General features: G+C 53.2%; 1 protein-coding gene across 2 annotated transcripts; it reads left to right on the top strand.

The window, feature by feature from the left end:
• The first annotated feature begins 8,747 nt into the window (after positions 1 to 8,747).
• Positions 8,748 to 18,382, top strand: MYBPH (myosin binding protein H). 2 transcript variants are annotated; one of them, XM_015885089.2, is made up of 11 exons: positions 8,748 to 9,312; positions 9,504 to 9,638; positions 11,144 to 11,311; positions 13,866 to 13,954; positions 14,927 to 15,122; positions 15,438 to 15,577; positions 15,682 to 15,841; positions 16,287 to 16,423; positions 16,853 to 17,039; positions 17,707 to 17,748; positions 18,212 to 18,382. In XM_015885089.2, the coding sequence occupies exons 1-10, from the start codon at positions 8,979 to 8,981 to the stop codon at positions 17,715 to 17,717; spliced, it is 1,557 nt and encodes a 518-aa protein (XP_015740575.1). In that variant the 5' UTR covers positions 8,748 to 8,978; the 3' UTR covers positions 17,718 to 17,748; positions 18,212 to 18,382. The 2 variants fall into 2 exon arrangements, with proteins under 2 accessions (XP_015740575.1, XP_015740576.1); XM_015885090.2 differs by having other exon boundaries at positions 18,142 to 18,382.
• Positions 18,383 to 19,996: the final 1,614 nt, after the last annotated feature.

Here is a 19,996-nt window from a genome sequence, read left to right as displayed (position 1 = left end):
GCCCCCACCCCGGGCCAATGCTGGGTGCCTCTATTGGGGCTGGGAGCCCCAGGACCACATTACCATCTTTTCCCTTTGCAGGGAGCTTCTCCCACTGGATGGCAGCATCAGAGCAATGAAACCTCTCTGTGAGGAGCAGCACACCGCTCCCTCTAGGGACTTCCCTCTTACTTTTCTTTCCCCATGGAGGACTGAGGACGTATGGGTTCAGATCAGGTGTGCTCACATTGTCTCTGCCACCACCAAATTACAGCAGCACCCTCCTCCTGCCACTTCTACCCCAGTGCTCACAGGTGCTGGGTGTAACACTATAACGTGACGGAAACCATTGTAATAACAGCAGGATAGCAAAACCTTTAGTCAAAGCAAGCGAATACAAGCCCAAATGCAGCAGACAGAAACAGAAAGAACATTTGCTTACTTTTAGAATAGCTCAGGTAGCTCCACTGCCAGCCCTTAAATGAGGGCTGGGATGGGGTGGATCCTGGCTCCACCCCTTCCATCACTAAGGTACATTGCACACACCTGAGCTCCCCTGGGCTGGCCTTGCCTTTCTATCAGGTGCTCCATCATTGCTTCAGGCTGTGATTTAGCATTGCCACTACACTGAGACATGGGGCTGAGAGCTTGTGGGGATGCTCCATCCCACAGCCAACACAGCAGCCCCAGTCCAGGGGAGGTGGAGCAATGCCAACCCTCATGGGACACCAAAAATGGGGCTTGTCAGTGAGATGCATCCTCTACATCCCCAGCCCCCTCTGCCTCCATACCCAGAGTGCAGAGTTAACTCACACCCCCCAGAACATGAAAGTAAACCTCATCCTTTAGTTTTAGGGACCATTTCTTTCAGAGACCCAAGCCAGCCCTGCTGCTTTTCCTTGCAATGACACAGATTTAACCCCAAACATTTCGATCTGCCCTTGGGATTCCTTGGAGGGGTTGATCAGCAGAGGTGCTCTGGCAGGACTGCTGCTGAGCTGCAGCCACCTGCAAATATAGTGCAGAGAATCCACTCCTTTCTGGGGCAGTTTGATGGTCAGGAGGTGCAGAGACGTCTCAGCTTACAGCCCCATGGCTGGGCTGCATGTAGGCACCCATAGATGGAAAGGGCTGAGCTGCACAGCCTCAGGTGTAGCATGGGAGCTTCCCCAGCTGCCCTGTACTGATTGTGGGTTATAACTCCCCCTTTGGGTTGTTTGGCACTGGAGCTGTTTCAGGGGTTAATTGCAGCATGCAATGGCTTCACAACTGGGTGTACCTGGTTTAATCCCCAGGTGCTCGCTGCCTCTTTTTCTGTGCTCCTCCCTCCTCTTTGCCCCATGGGTAGAGGGCTGTGGGGCAGAATTAACCTCTAGCTGAGCTGAAGGAACCCATGGCAGGGGTGGGGGGTAGGCGGTGGCAGCATGGTTTAACCCCATGGGTGGCTTTTGCAAAGCTCTTTGCTTTGCTGCCCCCAAAGCACTGTGGTTGTATCACCTGCCCAATGCTGGGCACTGTGGGGTGATGGAGGTGGCTCAGCCCTTGGGGGACTTGGGGCAGTGCTGAGGCAGCCATTTGGGGGTGTACCCACAGGAGACCTGCAGCCTCATGCATAGTCCTGGCCCAGATCTCTCTCATCTCCCTTCAAAGTACATTTGCTGCTCAGTGCTATCTGCCCTGGGGGGCAGCTGGCGGTGAGAGCCCCCAGGTCTGCTGGCATGGCTGCAAACCTCAACCCCAAACCCAGCTTGTACCCAAGGAGCTCTGTAAGATTTGCTAATCTCAAAATATTGTTGGCATCCAGAACAGTAATTTACTGCGTGTTTTGCCACAGCAAGTACTTTCCGAAAGGCCATGCTAAGTTTACACCGGAGCAGCCAGGATCAGATGTCAGTTGTTGGCTGCTCTCTCTGTCCCCCTCATCCCTCTGTGCTGGGGTGCAAAGGACATGGGTTCCCTGCACCCTGCAAGCAGGAGGTAACGTGGGCACCAGGAAAGGGAACACCAGGGGTGCATTGGCCCATGCAAGTGGCAGGATGGGTGCACGTCTGGCTTGCAGGACGGTGCATGTTTGTGCATGGCACTTTGGTTTTGAAGCCATGCAGCCAGGGGTAGGAAATAGGCAGCCCTGGTGTGCAGGACCTGGCTACATTTACCTTCCCGAGGGCTTTGCAGGTTGTGAAATTAAATCAGCTTCTCAGCTTTGGTGGCAGCTGAGTGGGAGTGTTGCACGTCCCATGAACACATTACTGCAGTGTTCCTCCATCCATGGGATCCTGAGGGCTTTGCAGGAGCTGGGGTGGAAGGGTGCTGTGGGATCCTGGGGTGTTTCCAGCCCAAGGATGGAGAGGGCTCTCTTTGCATTGGTTCCATTGCAGTGGGGACAGTTGTTCATTCAACCCTTAGGATGTCCTCCTCCTTTGGAAGGACTATGCTCTGGGTGGATGGGCACGAGACCCTCACATTGTCCATAGACCCCCTGGGATCTCTGCCACCTCTGAACCCCACAGATGAAAGCAGCCTATCACAGCAAAATCCACTGCCAGGCTCGGCCCTTGTTGGGTCACAGGGGCTGCATGTGTTGGCCTTCCCTTGCAAAACCACACATATTCCTGTTGTGTTTGCATGAGCATGTGCTGTCAGGAGGAGCAGTGTCTTCCATGGCTGCTTTCTTGATCTTTTGGGTAGAGAGATCAAACCCCATTCATGCTCTGATTCCCAGGTCCTGGCCCAGCTGCTCTGGAAGTGGTTTGGGGTTTTGATTCCTCCACGAAAGGCACTGGGGTGTCATATGGGGCTGTCCTGATGTGGAAGGGGACGGCAGAGGTGGGTCAGGATGGGGGGCAGAGCCCACATTCCCCATCCCTCACAGCAAGCACACGTGGAACCCACGTATGTGAAGCAGACCTGGGCCATATCTATGGGGACACTGGGGACATTGAGGACCATGAGAAAAAGGCATCTTCCCAAATTCTGGAGCAGCATCTAGAGGGTTCTGCAGGGATCCAGGGTGAGGACTGCTTGGTTAAATGTCCCCATGATGCTCTCTGGTGGCAGCAGGGAAGGGTGCAGCTGGGCCACTGTTGGACAACCATAAAGTGGGTTTGTATTCCCAGTTACTGGGATCTGGAGCAAGTCACAGCCACATGGGCATGGTCTGACCTCTCGTAGCCCATCCCATCCTGTAAACTCGGCAGGAAGGGGGCATGGCAGGGAGGTTCTGAATGACAGTGCCTGGATTAGAAGGAGACTTTAGGGTGGGGGAGTCCAGGATCTGCTGCCCCTTGTCCAAGGTTTGCTCCTCTCAGCATCTATGGCATCCCAGGCAGGGGCAGCACACATGGCACGGGGGGTGTGGGTGGAAACAGGGCAAGTAAATGAGGGATGTAGATGGGAGAAAGAAGCTGGGGAGGGAAGACTGCAGTGCTGGTCATACAGGAGGGATGGGGGAGGAGCCCTGGAGATGTCAGGGTTGTGTTTGGCCACTGGTGGGGGTAAGGGGATGCTGAAGGCCAAGTGAGTGTGTGCCTTAAGCTGTAGCTGGCAGTGGGATGTGCTTTACATCAGGGCTGGGCTAACTGGGATGCACTGGGTGCTCTGGGGCTGCAGGCACTGAGCTCAGCAAAGCAGGGTTCTGGGTCACACTGTCTGCAGCCTGCTCCAGAGGGAGACCAGGCAGGGCAGGTGCTGACAGAGCCTTATTGGCGTCCCCAGCTGCTGTCCCTGTCCCTTGGTGGAGGTGACCCTCAGCAGGCTGAGGACAGCAAGGCTGGCATGGGCTCAGCCTGGCATAGGTAAACTCCTGCTGGCAGCCCTGGAGGTGGGGCAGGGTTGGAAAAAAGGCCATAGGAGGCAAAGCAATGTCTTGGCTTTGTCATGGCTTCTGGGTGCTGGACGTGTGATGGGTGACTTATGGAATGCCAAGTCCCACAGGTGCTTCTGCCTGCTCATGTTGGCCTGGGAGGTCACTGCTCCTGCCCTGAGCAGCTGTGATGTGCAATGGGACTGCTTCAGTGGTGGCCCTGGTGATACCACTGCGACACAGTGCTCCCCATCATGGTGCCACCTCCAGGAAAGATGATCCAGGCTGTGCTCCCAGTGAGGCACTGGGCAGAGTCTGAGCATCCCCACTTGGGTTTCTCTGTTGCTGTCCCCCTGCCAACATGGAGGATGGTTATCCCATTGCTGCTCAAAAATAGCATCCTAAAGATGCTGGTGAGGCTGAATGTTGGCATCTTCCTGCCTGCATCTGGCAGCTCCTGACACTGGCTTCAGCTCCATCCCCCAACAATATGGCTTTGTGAGCAGGTGCTGGGTGTGGGTGATCCGCAGGTGCCAAACTGAGCCATGGGGATGCTGAGTGTTGATGGTGTGGATTGATGCATGGTCACACCACAGGGACAGTCCTACAGCATCCACCGGGCTGGGCAGCACAACCCATATTTGCGTTCCCAGCTGATACCCCAATAGGAGCTCAGAGATACCTTGAATCATGCTGGATGTGTCTCTCGATTGCCTGGCTGTGCATTCTACACCAGATAAGGGCATTTTAAAGTCATCCATCACCTGCCCTGGGGGGCTTCAGGGGAGGGGTTGCTCCCATGTCCCTGCTGAGTCTCTGCCTGTGCTCATTGCTGTGGGGTGAAGTAAGCATATGCTTGCGTGCGGTGCACCAGACGGAAAGCTTGTCTGCATCCCAGCCCACCTGCTGCCTGCCCCGGTGCTTGACTCAGCATGCTGTGAATATCGTGGTGACGGGCAGCCTGGAAATGCTGCAGGAGCGCCTGGAAGTGACGGCTGGCATGACACGACCCTGAGCTGGTGGCTGTGGTTGGTGGCTGCGTGGTCTCCCTGTGAGCTCCATGGTTTTGCGTAGGTCTGACTTAACCCCTGCAAGGAGGGGATGGGCTCCAAAGGGCTTTGGACACCTCCTCTGTGCTGAAATCTGTGGGGTTTGGGCGTTTGTTTGGGCTGGTTGGGGTGTTTTCCATGGCATCTCAGTCCACACAGCATGGACAGGACTGGATGTGGCCATATGGAGGGAGGGACGACTCTAGGTCTCCTTGTTTGGGTGGCTTTGGCCATATCCCACTGGGGACTGTGAAATGCTGAGTATCTCCTTCCGCACCCTGATGCAGGATGTGAGTGGCCACTCCTTGATAACCTCCCAGGAAGATAAGGAGGGCTTGTGAAGGCTGCCCATGGAAGGGGAGTTGGACTGGGTGTTCTTCAGGGCTCTCCTCCAACCCAAACCATTCTGTGATGTGATACATCAGCCCAGGTCTGTCTTCTGCCCCATTGACACACACTGCTCTTGACAAGGACCTCATGATGCCATGCTTGCAATTACTGGTGGCCCAGGTGACAGAATGTGACATTCAGCTGCTGCTCATAGTCTTACAGGGGCACAAAGAGCCTACCTGGGCTCTCCAGAGAGACTCATGGGGATACAAGATGGGATGAGTCCAATGAATCCAGAGGATGTTCAGCTTTAAGAAGCCCTTCTTGTCCACATGAAACAGCCTCTTCATTCATTCTGGGTCTTTGGCTCCAGGATTTGGTTCAACCATTGGAGGGATGTTCTGTCTTCCCATATCAACACATCAGCTGTTGCCATTGGGAATGGCTCTGCCTGGGTTTTCCCCCATTCCACCCACTGCATCCCCTATGCAGTTTCCCAACCCTGAATTATTTTAGGGTTCATCCTTGTGATGGGGTCCCATCAATAAGCCCATGCTGCTTTTTTGGGGGGGGAGTGGACTACAGTGGCATGAGGAGGATCTGATCCCGTAAAGAATAAATGAAATTCTCCATGTTTAGTCCTGTGTTTTACCCCAGAAGATAGACAAGGCATATCAATGGAGCTGAGGGTTGGAAATATGGGTCAGAAACAATTTACAAATAGTACCTTTTTCCTGTAGAAAAGAGAGAATTTCTCACTGGAAAATGGGAATCCCTGTACTTCATCTAAACGCTGAAATACTTTGGGTTTCAGGCAAAATGCATTGATATTTAAATTGGTAGTAGAATTTTAACATCCAACTCCCAGGTGGTTGCTGGGACAGCACAGCCCACTCGATGCACTTGGTTCTCATGCTGAGGTGAAGCACTCTCCCCATTGGGCATCTCCTTTTGTCCCCATCTCCTACTCCCCACACCAGCTCCCCACAAAGCACGAGCCCTTTTGGGACACTCTGCTCCATCCTTCTTGAAGAAGTGGCTCCTTGGCCCCATTTTCCCCTCCCCATCATTCATCCACAATTGAAGATGTTGAGGTGAGTGACCAAACCTTAAGGCTGGTCCCTTTGGGAGCCTTTTGCGTTTGGGCAACCAGCTACAATACCCTGGTGACCCACGTAATGTTTCTGTACTTGAGTGTATTCAATGTATGGTGACCTCGCTGGTGATGTGAGTATTAACAAGATGCCAATATACTACAGTAACGTGGCCCAGATAAGTCTGGGTGATAAGCCGTGTTGATTCATTTGCTCTTAACCTATGAGTCATCCTGTGAGTCAACAGAGAAAACAACATGGAAACGTCACCCAGCAGGTCCTAAAAACTCAGATTTTGTTCATTTCAAGAACTATGAGTGGAATAATTGCATTGATGTTCCTTTCCAGGGGGAGATGTTTAATTTGCAACTGCACTCACACAAATAGAAATAGAAATCAGAGTGCTCATTTCCTTACAGAGCAGAGTTTTGGTATCGATCTTCTTCTTCGTTCTTTTCTCTGAGCTTTTAAGATTGCTTTTCTCTACACACAATCGAAAGAGGCTTCCTCTTTGCAAAGTGTTCTGGTTTAGATTAGATATCACAGTCATTGCTGGGGGGAAAATAACCAAAGACTTCAAGAAGAGTCAACTGTGAGCTGATGGGAAAGGCCACCACCACATGGACCAGGTATGTACCACCCATGAACAAGGCCAAGTGTTGGCTGAAGTCCCCCATGGAGATACCACTCAGTCAAAGGCAGCTCTGGGTAGAGGTTCTGGGAAGTCTCATCCCACCCTCGTTTAGATTGAGGAGGTTAAAGATTGGACAAAGTCTTGGTGGCTCAAGGCACAGAGGAAATGGAGTTTTCCCCAGTCCTACTGCCCAGGGAGCTGAAGGCTGATGGAGAAGGATGGGCAGACCATGGGTCAGGAGTGATGTACTGCAGATTCTATAGCCAATGAGGGGAGCGGGGTATTGGGAGGTTGTGCTCACATCACTTGATCCCCCTGTGACTTGCAAGGCTGATGGCTGTGATGAGTTTTTTTCTCACCCTACAGGATCATGGCAGGCAGAAAGTGGGTCCAGCAGCGTTGTCCTGGCCACTTTTCTTCCCACCAGCTCTATTACCCACCCAGGGTCTTCCTCCACATGGAACATACCCTTCAGAGCTCTGTAGATCTTTTCTCAGATGTTACCCTCTCATTAAACACCAGCCTGGCCCCTGAGCTTTTGCTTTGCTCCATCCCCTTCCAGGGTGCCCCCAGATCCACCCAGAAAACCTCTCCCATCAGATCATCTGCTCCTATCAGAGCACATAGCTCTGTGCTCCAGCTGTCCCTGAGTGCCCTCTTGACCCTGATGTTTGTGTCTGGAGGTGGTTCCTGGGGACCACGTAACTGTGAGCATTTGGAGCAATGCCCAGGAGCACTGGGTTCCTCCATAGAGCATCCCTGGAGGGAAGTGGTTGGGGAGAGGAGAAGACACTCTTGACCTGAATATGAGGAAGGCTAAGGAATTAGACCATAGGTTACAGAGGCATTTTTAGTAGTGTACCATGAATGACATTGCAGCCAATGAAACAAGGACAGGCAAGGGGGTGAGTGGGCTTATATCCTACAGGCTAACATTGCTTTGGGTTACTGTGGTCCTTTGGGATGAACTGGAATTTGATGTTGGCAAAAAGGTGGCTGGATGTGAGTCCTGGGGTGACCAGACCCCATGGACACAGTTCTGCTTTGCATGTACAAGGCAGAGTCAAGGCTGTAAGACATTGCAAGGCTGGCCTGTGCTCAGTGTTCTCGAGGAATGTGGGTCAGCAGGGCTGGGAAAAGCACAGAGCAGGTGTCCACAGGGCTGTGCTGAGGATCGTGATAGGGCAAACCACTGTGTCAAGGCCAAGGAGCTATGGGGATGACATGAAGAGAGGGGATCTGGGGCTGGCAGCGGGACTGGGGGAGGGTCAGGTGTTCAGGTAGGAGCTAGGAGAGGATCTGGGTACAGAGGACTGGAGAAGCTCATGAGCATCTTGCCTTGGTGACCCTACTGTGTTGAAGGGTTGGTCTGGATGATCTCAAGAGGTGCCTTCCAGCCTCAACTCTTCTGGGTTTCTGGGACTGAGGTGGGGGGGAGGAATGGTCTCAGGTTATGGCAGGTGATAAGGAAGGAACTGGGGGACAAGTGGGTCAGGGGAGCAATGTGGAGATGGAGGAGTCCTGTGTGGGGTGAGCTCAGAATTTGGGGCCGGCAGGTAACAACGGAGGTGACAGTGGTGAGGTGGGAAGCTCACAGTGGTGTTAGTGTGGGAACAGGAGCTGTGTCCCCAAAGAAAGGTGACCTGGCCCTGGCCTGCACAGTCCCGTGCAGGCATGGGGGGAGTGGGGGGGCAGGACCATGTGTTGCAGTCCCATAGGAGGGGGTAGGGGCGTGCTGCTGAATGTGCAGGTCCCTGGTGGCTATTCCTGGAGGCCGCCGCCTGCGCAGGCAGATTGGTTTGCAGGGAGGTGACAAGTGCCAGCCCAAGCCTATAAAAATCTCCAGCCCCTGTCCTGGCTCAGTGACCTGATTCCCCCCTCCCAGCACAGCCGTCCTGCAGCACAGCCCCGTCCCTTCGGAGTGGAGATATAGGATCTAGAGTGGAGAATCCCAATCCAGAGCACGGAGCCCAGCTTCGGAGCTAAGATCCCAAGTCTGGAGGACAGACCTTTGGTTTGGAGCGGAGACCCCCACTGAGAGCAAAGATCCCGGAGCGGAGACCCCAAAACAGCCCCTCGGCTTTGCAGCGATGACCGGCAAAACGGCTCCAGCCGCTGCAAAGAAAGCACCGGCCGCAAAGAAAGCACCAGCCTCAAAGAAAGCACCGGCACCAGCCCCAAAGGAAGAGCCGGCACCGACCCCAAAGGAAGAGCCGGCACCGACCCCAAAGGAAGAGCAAGCCCCGGCCCCCGCTGCTGAAACACCCCCAGCCCTCGAGCATCCCCCTGATGCGGAGCAGCCTGCGGCTCCTGCAGCCGATCAAGCTCCGGCCCCCACAGATGGAGCAGCTCCAGCCCATGAGGAAGGATCCCCTCCAGCTGAAGCCCCAGCCCCAGAGCCTGAACCTGAGAAACCCAAAGAAGGTGAGGAGGGGACTGGATAGTGAAGTGGGGAAGGGAGTGTGCAAGGATGAGAAGGGGACGCAAAGGGGTGAAGAGATGAGAGGATGAAATCAGTGGTGACATTTTGGGAGAGGGGTAGGGCTGAGAGAATGGGGGGGATGATTGCTCCCCAAGAGCCCACAGCCTACTCTCACTCTGTGGCTTTGTTGCAGAGCCGCCCAGTGTCCCCTTGTCCTTGTCTGTGGAAGAAGTGACTGAAAACTCTGTTACACTGACCTGGAAAGCACCGGAGCACACGGGCAAATCGAGCCTGGATGGATACGTGGTGGAGATCTGCAAAGATGGAAGTAGGTTTGGGCTTTCCTGCTTCGTAAGCATGGAGAGTGGGTGAGGTACTGCAGAGGTTTGGGGTGGAGATGGATGGACCTTGGCAGCACCTTTCTGTGCGCCACATTTCCATTTCTTTGCCCAGATACTTTGATTTAAATGGCATATTATGTTCTTTTTCCTTTGAAGGAGAGGGCCATCCCATTGGCTTCAGGTATTGGTGGTCTCTTTAAGTGGGCTGGACTGCAGGGGTTTAACATCACTGCTGCATCCAGCTGGAGGGTGGAGGAGGGAGCAGCGTGGCCATGGGAAATGGCCTTGGGTGACCACCAGCTCTATATGAACCTGGGACTGGGATAGGCATAATCCATTGGGGGAGAAAGACACAATTCTCCCATGTCTGCTCAAAGGGATGCACAGAGGAATGGGGATAGTGTCCTGCTGGGTAGTGTGAGAGGCTGGCAGGCAAACTGAGCCCCAAGAACATGGGGCTCGAAGAGCCTGGAAGGAGGATGGATGCAGAGGATGGAGGTGGCTTTGGTGGGTGGCAGCAATTAGCTGCGGTTCTCCAGTTGCATGGCTTCGTGGTGGAATGAAGTAGGAGGGTGAGACGTGTTTTGGGCTCTCTTGTGAAGCCCTGCTTGGCCTTGGGGTGAGAATGAACAAGGTGTGTGTGGAACAGCAAGGGGAGGCTGGGGCTGCTGGGCTGGGTGCTGCGTGAGGCTGGAGCAGTTTGGGAGACCCAGGTGGTCCATTGGAACTTGACCTGTGGCCTTTGGCTGTTTAGATTGTGACAGGAGTGATCAACACAAGCAAAGCTACAAGCTTGGCCACAGGAAGCTTTCCATTGGGCTGGGGGCTGGAGGGGTAACTGGCTTCACAGGACGTGTAAGGAGGTCCTTGCATGGGAGAAGAAAAGGTGCAGGCACTCCTGGAGGGAGCTGGCTAACAGCCATCAAAGGTCATGGTATTGGATGCTCTCCTAGCTTGCTTTGGCCTTGGCTGAGTGGCAGAAGAGCCATAGTCACTCTGTGATGGCCATGTGGGCTTTGAGACTGCTGCATTTGGGCTGGTACAAGAACCTAGGGGGCCAAAATATGGTCAGATTGGAGTGAAGGTGGAGCAATGCCAGGGGCAGGCTTACCCAATTTGGAGGATGTGCTGGGGAGCACATCGTTGGGATTCAAGTAGAAGAAGATAGGCTGGCAGGGTGGTCAGAGGATCTTAACTACTTCCAGAAACGCACCTGGAATGTCAGCAGAGCCCATGTTTGTTGGCCTAACGCCTTGCAAATTGCCTCCTGCTCAACAGTTGACCACCTGCCAGTTGGTAACCCACTCTCCTTGGCAGGGTGGGGAGGCCAGGTGCCCCAAATCTGATGACATGAATCTTTCTGCTTGTGCCTTTCCAAGCAAGCAGTTTGTTTCTTCTCTGTTTCACCTCTTGGGGTCTGATCCCACTGTCTATGGGGCGTGCATCCATCTGGCCATGCCGTATCTGTAGGGCTTTGTTGGGTTTGTTCCAGGTACAGACTGGACAGCTGTGAACAAGGAGCCCTTTCTCTCCACCCGCTACAAGATCCAGGACCTTGGCTCTGGTGAGAAGGTCCACGTGAGGGTGAAGGCCATCAGTGCCAGTGGCACCAGTGTCCCAGCTACTCTGGAGCAGCCAATCCTCATCAGGGAGATCACTGGTAAGGATTCATGCCAAGCACTATCCCCTCATGCTTTATCAACAGGCAAAGAAATTGCATCCCAAACATACTCTACTTTCTCACTGTTGCAATCCAGCCTTTGATCAAGATGTTATCCTCCAAAACACAGCCTAGTTCCCCTGGAATGGGATGGGAACGGGGCAGCTTCCTGACCTCAATGCACTGATCTTGTAGATGGGAGAGAACCGTGCCCAAAATGCAGAGCCTCGTTCTCCCATTGCATTGCAATGGCTGTGAAATTGCCTTGCAACTCCTCTCCTTGCATCTCTGCTGTGCCACCACACACCCATTGGGCAGCAGAGCCAGAGGCTGCTTTGTTTATTTAACTGAGATGGTTGACTAGAGCATGGGAACTCTAATCATGTTGGACGCGCTAATGAATGGCTTGCTCCCATGCTTAGCAAGACTTGCATTCCTACTGGGGTGCAGCAAATGTGCTGAGGCTGATGGATGATTGCAAGGCTGGTTTTCATTTAGCTGAAGGGAAATATATTTATTTACTCTTTCTGAGGAATTGTTAGTGCACAAGTTTTTTCCGTGACTCAAAGAATTTCAAATCTCAAAGAGATTTTTTCTCATTGCCTTAAAAATAGCATTAATGGTAACACGAGCTATTTCAGAAACTGACAGCTTTTTGTAGGAAAGGACTTGGAGGAGGCAACCAGCATCTGGAAAGGGTCCTGCAGGGCTGTGGGTGTGGGTTATTGGGTGCTGTGTCCATGCTCTGCCTCAGTCCTCTGGGTGAAGCAGAGATATCACAGAGGTGTCTGCCAGTGGTGCCATGTTCACCTCCAGACCCCTTTATCCTTGCAGAACTGGGGAAACTGAGGCATGGGGACTGGGATGAGATGCCAGGTGCACAGCTCAGGTTTCCCACTGGCAGTCCCATGCTGCACCAAGCTGCATCAGGCTGAGCTGTCTGTTCTGCTGTCATCACTGCAAGCTTTTTCCCAACCACGTGTGCCAGCTGAGAGAAAAACCCAGAGGGCTGGAAGATCCATGTGCAACTTGCTCTGTTCTATCTCTTTTTTTTTCCCCCCTTTCTTTTGCTGTCTGAAACTCTTTATTGGCACATAGCACTTGCCAACTTTTGCATTTCATCTGAACCACAGCCTGCCACGTGCTTTGGCTTTGCTGAGAAACAAATGACCCCTTCCAAGTCCACCCCAGTGTTGCTGGTGCACAGTGGATGCCTGAGTCCATTCATCCCCATCCTGTCTGTTACATTCTGGCCTTCCCATTTTATTCAGGATTGCATTTTGTACCTCCTCTTTGGTACATTTGCAGCGTCATATGGGATTTTAAATAGCAGCAGTACATGCGGCAGGGATTTTAAGAACAGGTGGGATGAGTGGGTTTGGGAGGCAGGGAGAGAGATGGGGAGAAACCAGCCAAAGATTCAGCATCTCGCAGGGAATTAGGGCAAGGGAATGACTTCCCAGACATGTACACACTTCACCTGGGCCACTACCCCAGCCAGCCCTGTGGGGCTGAGCTGAAGAAGACACCCATGAATTAATGTTCCTCTATGGAAATCCAGATTCTCTGCCCTGCTGGGATGAATGAGCCCACGCAGAGCAGCACCAACACATGGATTCCTGCAGCCAACAGCTGTGTGCACAAAGCAGAGACCTCCCCAGCTGTCAGCGGGGCCATCTGGGACTGTGGGGTATCTCCCAGCCCTCTCTGCTCACAGCTGTTGAGGCTTCGCCTGCTCCTGGTTTAATTCTGGCTGTCGCCCTCCACGAGCCCCCTCCCCAGAGCTGAGCTCCAGCACGTTTAATCCAGGCAGAGACACACAGCTCTTTTATGAGGGGCTCACGTCAACTCGATGCCTCCCCAGAAGGATCACTGGCTCCGTGGTGGTTGGGTTACACGGCTGCTATTTTCACCCCGGGAAGGAGACACGCACTCCATTGGCATTCTCCAGTGGTTTTTTTGCTTATCTTTGTTATGTTCCCTTGGGGACATCAGCCTCCATTTTCTAGCCTGGGCTTTTGTAGCTCTGCTGTGAGAAGCTGTGTACCATCTTGTCCTCTTGACAGCCTTGAGCCCACAGTAAAGGAAGAGGTCCACCAAGCCTTGCCCTTGATGGAAGTTAGGTCAAAAGTCTACTGCGTGAGCTGGGAGATAAATGGTTCCCAACCAGGAGGTGCTGCCCATGGCTTTGCTGCCATATGGGCTCTGGTTAACCCACACTGGTAGCCTAATGGTTCCTTGTGGTGGTGGTGTCATTGGGTTGGTCACAGCTGGACAAGGAAGTCATTTTGGGGTGCTGGCAATGGGAAGCATGGTCCAGGAGATCACAGAATCGTAGAATCATTAAGAAAAGACCACTAAGATCATCTAGTCCAACCATCAACCCATCACCACCATGCCCACTAAAACCATGAGGTGAGAGGGACAAGTTATTTCTGGGGAGGACATCTGGATGGCCACGAGCAGGTCATCTATGTTTGACCACATATGTGAGATATGATCAGGCTGTGAGCTGTGATTTCCTGGCCCCACTGTTTGATTTTATGGCTCTCAGATCTCCCGAAGATCCGCTTACCTCGTCAGCTGCGGCAGGCGTACATCAGGCATGTTGGGGAGGCTGTGAACCTGCTGATCCCTTTCCAGGTATGTGGGTGATTTGGGGTTTAATCCCTTGGATTTGCTCACTCAGGGTTGGTTTCCCCAGTGATCTTCCTAGCCAATGTAGCAGGCTCCTGTTCTGCTGTGTGCTAGCTCGTACTGGTCCTCATGTCTTATGGGCTGAGATGGGTGGGAATTGCTCTCCAGTTCCTCCCTAGCTCCCATTGGTAAGGGGACACCCCCAAGACTAAAGCATGAAGTAGGTAATGCTTCTGTCTCAGCTCGTGGTTCCTGCTCAGATCATACCTGGCTTACAGTGCAATGGACCCACAAACACAGTGCTGAGTGTCCTCCTAGGGAAGGTGGCTGTTTTGGAGCAGGGTAACCCCAGGGCTATGTGAAGGAGATGATGCTGGTGGAACAAGCTGGAGTCCATCTCCTGGACTAACTTATTACATGTGGTATGTGGCATCCTCAAAGCATCTCCACTACAGCATCTGCAGTGGATTAAACCTACCCCTGAAACACCCCAGCTGAGCAGGGGGGATCAAGAGGCAGAAAGTTATCCCTACAGTGAGGGACTCGTCCATCCCATGTCTTGTGGGTAGCTGGAAGCCTGTGCTGGCCATGCTCCAGGGGTGAATCAGCTATGGATGCCAAACTCAAACCCCTGCTGCTCAGCTTGAACCTTGGCTCAGCAACATGAGCACGGCTCTGTCTGCAAATCTCTTGACAGGCAAACAGATTTGCTCTGTGGGGATTTTAGGGACCAGCATCACCCTGGAGCTGGGCTGATAGGAATCTGCTATAGTTTCTTCCCTGTGCACTGCTGGATGGGAGAGTCCCTGCTCATTGCAGGGGAGTTGGACTAGGTGACCCTTAAGGTCCCTTCCAACTAGAAGGATTCTATGGTACATATCCAGGCCGTGGCTGCCTGGATGAAGTGGAGCAGCTCTTCTCACCCTGTTGGGACCATGTCCTTCAGTTGCTCTAACCTACCTACATGGGTTCCTCCAGGGAAAGCCGCAGCCCCAGGTGACCTGGACCAAGGACAACCAGCCCCTGGACACCAGCCGCGTCAACATCCGCAATACAGACAAGGACACCATCTTCTTCATCCGCACAGCACAGCGCAGCGACTCGGGCAAATACCAGCTTTCAGTGAGGATAAATGGAGCAGAGGACAAAGCCATCCTGGACATCCGAGTGATTGGTATGGCTGCAGATGGGGCCTGTGGGGTTGTGCTGGGAGAGATGGATCCAGGGCTCATTTCTGCCCCTTGGTTGGGGGTAGCTCCTGGTCTGGGTGGTATAGGACAGGGACAGCATTAAAGCAAGGGCAAGGCTCTGGGGTCCTTCTTCCATTACATAAGGGAATCACTGTGGAGGATGCAGGATGTCTACCAGCCCATGTCCATAGCAGACCCTCACCTCTCGTGCATTAAAAATGAAGTGAAAAGGATGGACAGAGTGTAGTATTTGGGGGGAGCAAATGAAGACACAGCCATGTGAATGTTTGTAATTACAGAGCGGCCTGGTCCCCCCCAGAAGCTGAAGCTGGTGGATGTGTGGGGCTTTAACGTAGCCCTTGAGTGGAGTCCCCCTGCAGACAACGGGAACTCTGAGATAAAGGGCTACACAGTGCAGAAGTCAGACAAGAAGAGTGGGGTGAGTCCAGCCACTCCTGTGCCCAGTGCTGGGGCTGCACCCATGGGTTCCCCTTCCTTTGGATAACCTACAACTGCTCTTCTTTTTCTTTCCCCCCCTGTCAGAAATGGTTCACAGTGCTGGAACGCTGCACCCGCACCAGCTGCACCGTCTCTGACCTCATCATAGGCAACACATATTCCTTCCGTGTCTTCTCAGAGAATGCCTGTGGGATGAGTGAAACAGCAGCTCTTGCCTCCGGGGTGGCCCACATCAAGAAGACAAGTGGGGACGGGGACATGGTTTGGGGTGATGGGGTGGGAGAGAGGGATCCTGTCCCCAACGGGGCTTCCTTGGTGCTGGGTCAGTGGTGGTGCCTCCAGGATGAGCCCTGCAGGGTGAGGCTCTCAGTCCTTAGGATGGATGAAGTAGAAGGTTCTGAGGTGCCTGGTCTTGGTTTGACCTGCTGCACAGAGTGAGATAAGCATTGTCTTGCTGGCTCACAGACAGGAGTCAGTATCAGCCCCAGGGACTGGGCATGGTTGGATGAGTTGAGACTTACAGACAGCTGTGAGCTGAAGGCCAAGCTTTCAGGTCACTCTAGACATTGTCCAGCTTATGTGAGAGAGCTGAAATATTTTGTGAGGCTTGGGGCTGGGTTTCTATGGCCATGTGATGGTCAATCAAGGATCCCAAACTCAGCCTAACCTTAATTTCATTAATCTCCTAGAAACTGTTTACCAACCACAGAAGATCCCTGAACGGGACATGATGGAGCCCCCCAAATTCACCCAACCCCTGACAGACCGAGCCACCACCCGAGGATACAGCACTCACCTCTTCTGCTCCGTCCGGGGCTTCCCCCAGGTCAGTGCTCCTCCAAGGGCAGCATCACCTCTGTGTGCAGGCAGCTGGGCTTTGCAAGGTGGCTGGAAGTGTAGGGAGATGGCTGGCCACGTTGGGTTAGGGCTGAATGGAGGTAGGGTCTGCAGCTGCCCTCTGAGACAAACCAGGGCAAGTTGGGGTATTTCTGCATAGGGAGGGGAGATTGGTCTCAATTCAAGCCATGTCCTGTTTCCTCCCACACTGATGGAGGAGCTGTGGGTGGTGGTTAGAGCTCCAGAATGGATGTTTTAACACTATAAATGACTTCTGACTTCCCATCGTGGCCACTGGTGTCAGGAAGAGCCAAGGAGAAGCAGAAGGAGGTGGCTAAATGTTGGGGACAGTAAGATTTTCTTATGTCTCTCCTTGCTTTAAAAATCAATCAATAACTGAAATCCTTCTGCCTTGTAGCCCAAAATCATCTGGATGAAAAACAAGATGGAGATACGGGAAGATCCAAAATACATAGCAATGATTGAGCAGGGGGTCTGCTCCCTGGAAATCCGCAAGCCCAGCCCTTTCGATGCAGGTGTCTATACCTGCAAAGCTGTGAACCCTTTGGGGGAAGCCTCAGTAGACTGCAAACTTGATGTGAAAAGTAAGTTTGACCGAGGAGGGAGAGGAGCAGCTCTGCCTGCCTCCTGCCTGCCTCCTCCTGCTGTCATGGTGGTGCAGTTCGTGCCTTTTTTCTGTTGGGTTTTGGTGGAGGAGGAGCTGAAGGGCTTTGGGTCACCCTCTGGAGCTGGAGCTTTGGGCTTCTTGGGTTTACAGTCTTGCAGCATCCCTTGCTTTTCATTCATGGCCAAAAAGTGGGCAGGAAACTAGAGCCTGTAGATGCAAAGGAACAGAGGTGTTGGTAGAAGCTATAACAGCCATTTGCTCCTCACTGCATCCACCATCACCTGTGTCCTAAGTCACCCCCAAGCCACAAGTGCCAAAACCACTTCACTTGCACCTGGGGTGCCATGATTTATGTCTCAGATCCTACCCAGACTTGCCAGCTCCCATTTCCCTGCCTCAGCAGAGAGCCCAGCCTTTGATGACGAGCTTGTCCTCACAAAACATTGCCTAGGATGGAACATGGGGTCATGGGGACAAACTCTGGGAGAAGGCAGTGCATGTGTCAGCTCTTGGAGCACGCACAGGGATGCTGTGCATAGGTGTGAGCACATGGAGAGGATTTGTCATGCTCTGTTGCACACGTAGATGTCATAGGGGAGTGAGGTGATTTCAGGGGCTTTACAATCTCCTGTGTTCTCTTACAGTGCCCAAGTGAGGACGGGCTGGAGGTTGAGATGAAGAGCGAGGTAGGTCTGGGTTGTGGCTGAGGAAGGGGATGAGGGTGGATCCTTTGGGAATGGGGCAAGCTGGGTATCCTGGACTGGCCTTTGTCAGCTGCTGATGGAGCCCTGTTTGGGGGCTGCCTCCTCCCAGGGCTGAAGAAGTGCTGGTGGGCAGAGATGAGAGAAACCTACCCTTTTACTGGGAGGAGGGAAGGCTGTAAATGGGCCAAGAGAAAAGAGGATATGGATGGGGAGACACACGAACAGGGCTTGGGGATATGGGCTGAATACACATATAGGGGGCAGATATAAGGGTGTGGGAGACAGAGAAGCAGAACTGAAGGGCTGCAGCTGAACCTTGGGGGGCAGAAGAGAGCGGAAGAAGTTATTTGGGCTTGTCTTCCCTTGGGGCCACAGCTGGGATGTGGTTTCCCCTCTCACCCTGGACCAGCAGCTTGCAGGACTTAGATCCTGTTCCTTCACCCAGGTGGATGCTGCAGCAGCCCAGCACATGGTGATGCTCCCAGCCACAGCCTCCATTGCCTGCAGGCCTGTCACCTCTTCAGCAGTGCCCCTGGGTCCTGCGTGTTGTCCTGGCCATGGCATGGCCCCCTCTAGGTGTGTTTTTATCTGTGACAATAAAACAAGCTCTTCTGAACTTTGGTTCTCAGCAATCACTGTGTCCTGCAACGGGAGGGGGGAGAGGGGGCATTGGGGTGGAGGGAGCTGTAGGGATGTTATAGCAGTCCACACACCCATGGGTGGGGGAGGCAGCTTTTGAGTTTGGAAGGGAAATACCAGCTTTATAAATCATGAAGATGGTAAAACAGAACCAAACCGCAAAGGAGGAAGAGGAAGGGTTACCTGCTGAAGAATGAGAAAGAGAAATAGTAACATCACAACACAGTCATGTTGACATATCTTCATCCAAGTGCGATTTCTTCATCCTCGTCAGAGCTGCCATGATTCAGCCACACACCATTACCCTCTCACCAAAACACAGGCAGGCTTTGCCCATGCATCATATAGAGGAGGAATCAGCCCATTAGCTATGCGTAGTTCATGTGCAGGAAGGCAGCCTCATTACTTCCATCTGTGAGACAGCTCAGGTCAGATGTTGGTAATTAACAGAGAACCCAGACAGATCCATCAGGGTGAGCAAATGTGCTGCTAAGCAGGGGTCAGCAGCACAGAGCACTCTGCCATCAGCACAGTCCTCTGGGGCTGATGAAACAGGCACATGGGGCAAGGAGGGGGCACGGGGCCAGACCCACAGAATGACACCCTGGTGAGCCACGGCACTGCAAACCTATGGCTAAAGCAGCCAGCCCTGCTTCATCAGCCCTGCAGTGGGGACCCTGCTCTGTTCCCATCTGAGGTCCCCCAGTGCCCAGATAGAAGCCTGGGGGTTCATCATGGCACTCCTCACACCATACTACACTTTCAACCATCAGAGGGCATCGTCGGATTAATTTTTATCCCAGCCAAGGGTCAGGCTGGCTCATGGAGGTGGCTGGGGCGAGTGATGCCACTGGGGTGCAGGTTGTGGTCCAGCTATCTGGGCAGTGGCCAAGCAGTCACACAGGGCATTGGGCACTGATGTGGATGTTCTGCCCTCTCACAGTGTCGTCATCTCAGGTTGTAGCACTGACAGGTGAAAGGTGCTGGGAACAGGCTGTGTTAGCAGAGGGGCTGGAGCCCTGTTAAAGAGGCATCACTCAGCTGGTGCAGTGCTGCACACTGTGCCCCTTTTCTGACTCTTACTACAGCCCTACAGGGCAATGAGTGTGTTTGTAACCCCCCAGGGAACCAGGGAGGGTAACAGCATCCAATCATAGTGAGCTCTCCTGGGAAAGGTCCAGAGGGCACACAAGTGGAAAAATCTGCTGGATATATTTTTTTTACTGAAAGCAATCATGCAAGTGCCTTTTAATTTATGAACATCCCAGTTGTTGGGTTTCTGGGCACCTTAGCAGGGATCAGGCAAAGGCATCATTTCCAGGAAAGCAATCTCTTGCAGAAATATGACACAAGTGGGAATCTGACCTGTACTCAATAAACAGCAGCCCTAATCTGCAGCCAAGCTGCAGTAAAGGGGCTGTGGGCAGGGGGCTGGGGGTCCTGTCTGCATTGCCCTGTGGCTGCAGCATCCCTGGGCACTTCTCCTAAGGGATTTGGGGTTTCACAGCCTGGAGGAGGATGGGGGCAGTTGGGGCTCCTCACAGAGCTGAGACCCAAGGCAAGGATCTGGTTCTCTCTTCTGTTCTTTACC

Source organism: Coturnix japonica, chromosome 26 (assembly GCF_001577835.2).
Source record: "Coturnix japonica isolate 7356 chromosome 26, Coturnix japonica 2.1, whole genome shotgun sequence".
Classification (NCBI taxonomy): Eukaryota; Metazoa; Chordata; class Aves; order Galliformes; family Phasianidae; genus Coturnix; species Coturnix japonica.
Note: the sequence above shows the minus strand (reverse complement) of the source record. Positions and strands in the feature narration are given on the sequence as shown.

What these genes read in the sequence shown, in the direction of transcription:
- MYBPH (XM_015885089.2), top strand. Translation starts at nt 8,979, where the DNA reads ATGACCGGCAAAACGGCTCCAGCCGCTGCAAAGAAAGCACCGGCCGCA. An exon ending in CCTCATCAGGGAGATCACTG is followed by an intron (nt 11,312 to 13,865) that starts GTAAGGATTCAT and finishes TATGGCTCTCAG; the next exon opens with ATCTCCCGAAGATCCGCTTA. An exon ending in ACCTGCTGATCCCTTTCCAG is followed by an intron (nt 13,955 to 14,926) that starts GTATGTGGGTGA and finishes GGGTTCCTCCAG; the next exon opens with GGAAAGCCGCAGCCCCAGGT.